At 46.1% G+C, this 5,141-nt stretch overlaps 1 protein-coding gene across 1 annotated transcript in view; it reads left to right on the top strand.

Annotated features, from left to right (window-relative positions):
- Positions 1-3,880, top strand: part of LOC123189986 (flavanone 3-dioxygenase 2) — a 6,832-nt gene extending 2,952 nt beyond the window's left edge. The window contains exons 3-4 of the mRNA XM_044602526.1: positions 2,934-3,261; positions 3,351-3,880. Of these exons, the coding sequence (XP_044458461.1) occupies positions 2,934-3,261; positions 3,351-3,599 (577 nt within the window). The 3' untranslated portion in view covers positions 3,600-3,880. The remainder of the gene's footprint in view (positions 1-2,933; positions 3,262-3,350) is intronic.
- Positions 3,881-5,141: the final 1,261 nt, after the last annotated feature.

Here is a 5,141-nt window from a genome sequence, read left to right as displayed (position 1 = left end):
GGGGGGGCTATTAGTTTGATTTATGAGGTTTTTTAGCTCAATACTATTTTAGCATAATTAAAAAGCAATTGTAACAATGTATTCCAGTTATGTTATTTATACATTGTTTAGGTAAACAGTGGCCCCATGTTATTAAAAAAAATGTTATTAGGATCATAGGTCCACCACTGATTATACAGCGTAACATGACAATGATCAAGCCAAATGCTGACAACCATGTCAAGAAAAACTTATGACATGATTCTATGTTGCACTATCACAACAAATTGGCAGGGATTCTTTTTTCATCAATCCTTTATACAAAAATCATATAATGACTATATTTACTAGTACGCATCATCCTTGCGTCTGCATGAATTCATGAACGCGTATGTACAGATAATCGATTGGACATAATTATAGTTGGGGCAAAAGACAGGAAATAACCAAACGTTAATTATATTTCCATAGTTGGTGAGGCGTGGCAGCTGTGGTTAATTAAGGAAAGTGTATATCGCAGAGAATATTGCAACCAGCTATACTGCAGGTCAAAGATCTCCAACTTATATTTTGAGAGGTATCAAGAGGTGGTGCGTCTAAAACAGCTCATCATACGCTTTGCTATGTGGATGGTTTTGAGCGGTGGCAAGCAGATAGATTTTATATTTTATAGAGGGGAACATTCTAAAAAAAATGTGGTACAAAACCCTGAGCACTTGCCGAATCATATATTGTGATACTTTTTCCTGAAGACACACTCCCTAGCTAGCAGCCAATCAAATAAAAACAATATTATCCTTGGAGAAAAAAACAACGTGTGTCGAAGAAGCTAGAAGAACTGGTGCATCCAAAAAATGGATGTACGCACCTACCAACGCTCAAGAACAGGCCTGAATGAACCGGAAGCACCCAAAACAATTTTAGAAATTAGAGATTTAACTTTCTGTGACCATTATTCCATATGTGCACCGGAACATAGAAAGGACGAAATCCATATCATGAACAAATCTCATCTCACAGGTCACCGTCTGGGTACCATGTCCTCCTGCTCTATATATAGCACTAGATATGGGATAGGACTAGATATGTGGATAGCAACTCTAGAATCCTATCTAGAACTAGCAACTTCCAGATTGCACATTACGAGCATGTGCATAGTAAGAGCATCTACAGCCGCAGCCTGCAAATTTGGGTCCTTAAACGTCCGTGGACAGTGACTAGATGGGTTTCAAATTTTGCCATTTACAACCACAAACCCTAAAACAGCTAATACATGCAAACACATGCACATCGATGATTTTGGATGTTTAGTCGGGGCTGTTGATTAAACACCAAATATATGCTCATACTTCAGATTTTCACATATGTATATTGGACAGACGGGTTTCGGATGTTTAGTCCCACCTCGCCGCGTGACAAGCGAGTGGAATGTGTTAAATAGCCGGATCGTCCAGAAGCGATAAGCTTCGGGCATCATTACACTCTTTGTTAAGGATATAGATTGTCACAATTAATCTTCTCGGCTTATCACAGAGAAGATTAATAATCATGGTCTAAATCCTTTAATAACTAAACATTGATGGTTACACGACTCTTTTTGAATCACAATGTTTCGAACGGGCAAAGTGCACTCTGATGCAAGGGCAGCGGCAGAGCTGTAGACGTTCGATGCTGAGAAGCAATTGTAAAGAGGTAGATCAGAGGGGAATTCCGCTCACTTTTTGTGAGGGTCGGACTGTCAGCCCGACGTGACGGACGCGCTCAGGCCTCCCCATATGTGTCTTATATACGGGTTGATGAGGGATGCCGATCAGGCTGGACGTTTGAGTCCTGTTTAAGACGTCTGTCTAGATAGACTTTTTTTATCAATCACTGACCACCGAGACGCCCGCCGGACGTACAATGGGTTTGAGGCGCCTGACCGTAGATGCTCTACATCCACATTGGCAAGACGACGAATCCTTGCATTATCGCACCCGCCGGTGTGCCAGCATCAAGTCTTTTTCTGACAATGTCCTGGCCAGGCACGAACACTAGCTATCAAATCCTCTCAGCCTTGGGGCACTGGGACTTCACCGTTCACACCAAATGGTCAGGCACACCGATAGAAATGCATGGTGTATGTGCGTTGACCAGAAAATGCCAGGCCCACAACATAATGTGTTGTGGTGTACGTAGATGATAGGCAGTGTGGCCGGCCATACGATCGAGCACCGCGGACGGTGCTTTCTGCGTCCAATTCCGTCCAATTCTCCCTAGTGATCATTGATACCCGATAAGTGATGGGTGCACTATGCGATCGAGCGGAATGAGCACGTGGTGGTGGTGCGGTCTAGGCACTGTCGTTTTGCAGAAGTGCGGTGCTCACTTCGAGCTTTCTCTCCCCATGTGTCGGATAAACTCCACACCCCTCCTAGGGTTTGCTTTTTTATACCTTTTGTCACTTCACAGTTTTGTCCTCGCACCATGCTGCTACTGTGCTACTACATATCGCTTAACCGGTTACATGCATCACTTTTGCAATGTCTATCTCCTAGCTAGCGAACTTCTTTTTTATGTCTCGAAATGTCTTGCGTTTCGCACGTGCAACAAACCTTTGAGACACCAAATTCGGATGAGGATGACAGAAAAGATCTTACGCAGAGCGTAGGTTTGCTGATATGCATGTTCCCGTTTTTTTTTTTGAGGGGTCAGGGGGATATATGAATGTTCGTTCACCCATCATCATCATTGACCAAGTGAAGACAGATAAACATAGAGACATGCTGATCTCAATAGACTTCTATCCCAAGTTTGCCGCGGCGAGCGGAAAGAATATGGAAGAAATAGTACTTGATACCGACCACAGTGGAGTGCATGCCCAACTTCGCTTGCTTCGAATCTGGGGTCATCGGTCAAACCGGCGACTTCCACAGACTGACCTCATGCATGACCTCTTTTCTCTCGTCATGCAGGGAGATCATCAGCACCTACTGCCGCGAAGTCCGGCTGCTCGGCCTCCGACTCCTGGGCGCGATCTCCCTGGGCCTGGGCCTCGAGGAGGACTACATCGAGAATGTGCTGGGCGAGCAGGAGCAGCACATGGCCGTCAACTACTACCCGCGGTGCCCCGAGCCGGACCTCACCTACGGCCTGCCCAAGCACACGGACCCCAACGCCCTCACCATTCTCCTCATGGACCCCCACGTCTCCGGCCTGCAGGTGCTCAAGGACGGCGCCCAGTGGATCGCCGTCGACCCCCGGCCCAACGCCCTCGTCGTCAACCTAGGCGACCAGTTACAGGTAAAATTCCCACGAGCCATTGGCAACTACTCCTAGTAATTTATGCAGTAGTGAGTTGTGACGAGCTGATGCAAACTATGCATCTATAGGCAGTGAGCAACGGCGCGTACAAGAGCGTCTGGCACCGCGCGGTGGTCAATGCGGCGCGGGAGCGCCTGTCGGTGGCATCTTTCCTGTGCCCGTGCAACAGCGCGGTGATCGGCCCGGCGGACAAGCTCGTCGGCGACGGGGACGAGCCCGTGTACCGCAGCTACACCTACGACGAGTACTACAAGAAGTTCTGGAGCAGGAACCTGGACCAGGACCACTGCCTGGAGCTCTTCACGGGTCAGAAGTGATCCGTGTGCGCAAGCTTGCCTCATCTACGGTTGGGTGCAGTGGACATCCACGACGCAGCATTACTCAAATAAAAAATGCCCCCAATGTGCGGGGTTACTCGAGTTGTTTGAACTTGTTTTTGCTTCAGCACAACGTATCTATCGATGTTCATCTTGTATTGTATTCCCTATATACTAGTACGTGTGTGTGTGTGTGTTTGTTTATTAATTGTGATCCTACTTGTAAAGAATTATGGTACACTGGTCCAAGAGGAAACGCTGTGTAATAAATTTGCTGTCGAGGAGCTGAGCTAACTAAACCAAAATGTTAGAGCAACCATAAGAAGCCCTATTAAGTACTCCCTACTTAGTGATCTAAATGCTCTTATATTTCTTTACAAAGGGAGTAGTAGGCTATAATGTGTTTCCTGCCATCATCAGAATCCTATTTTGACGTGAGAAGGTAAGAGAAGAGAAAAGAGAGAATGAAGCCCGCACACCGTGTACCACCCAGCCTAAACACATAAAACTAGAGAAAAATAACCTCAGTGCGAACGTTACAAGCATGTGTTTCACTAGATGATTCCCCGCGCGTTGAGGTGGGATGTTAGCAATCGAATCAGCTCGTGTGAAGGGTGAACATTAGTCACAACCCAATTTTTTTCCCTAAATCTTGGTTCTGAATCTAGAAGCATATGCACTCATGATTTATCTTGCAATTTTTTCCTAACATGACCAACTTTTGATTCACTTTCACTTTCAAGTTTAATTGGAGGCCATGAAAGTTTCACAAAAGAAAAATAAAATCAGAAATTGCATAAGGGCAGGAAATGAATTTCCTTAGATTAATATTTTCCCCATTTTATTTGTGTGAACCAGGGTTTGAAAATAGTTTATATTGGGCATTTAAACTATGGGTAAAACCCTGGATAAAAGAAAGAAAACAGAAAAACAGGAATAAAAAGAAAATACTTTGCAAATAGGCCCATTAGTAATTGCCAAAAATAGTTTGTCAAAATCCTCTAGAAAAATGTGCAAACAATTAAAAATATTCCCAAAGGATTTTAGGAGAAGTTGTTCTTTTGAAGAAAATTGAAATTAAAATAAGAGAGAGCATAAACGAAAAGAATAAAAGAAAAAGGAAAAGGGGGCAAGGCCCAGGTAGTCAACCAGTTGCGGCCCAGCCAGCCAGCCAGCCAACCCAGCCCCCGCACGCTCTCTCTCGCTCTCCTTCTCTCTCTTTCCACCAGGCGAACCCCGCACGTCAGCTCCGCCCCTGCCTCGCGCAACTGTCGCCGACGTACTCGCGCATGAACTCGAACCCCATTCGCGCACGTATGTATGTTCACACGCTACGGCCGCTCCCAACCTCCGCGTCCATGTCTGTTAAATAGCCCCGGACCCCCTCCCCTTTTCTCCCCGGTCAATCGAGCCCGAGTGCTGCCAGGCTGCCAGCAACGCACCCCGGTCGTCCGCCATTGACCTAACAATTGCCGGCTTGATTCTGATGAGGCCAGAGCCCCTCGCGAACACGCACTGCCACCACGAGGTCCGCCGCTCCAT

Source organism: Triticum aestivum, chromosome 2A, assembly GCF_018294505.1.
Source record: "Triticum aestivum cultivar Chinese Spring chromosome 2A, IWGSC CS RefSeq v2.1, whole genome shotgun sequence".
In the NCBI taxonomy this organism is placed as follows: domain Eukaryota; kingdom Viridiplantae; phylum Streptophyta; class Magnoliopsida; order Poales; family Poaceae; genus Triticum; species Triticum aestivum.
The sequence above is the reverse complement of the archived record's forward strand: the minus strand, read 5'-3'. Positions and strand labels throughout refer to the sequence as shown.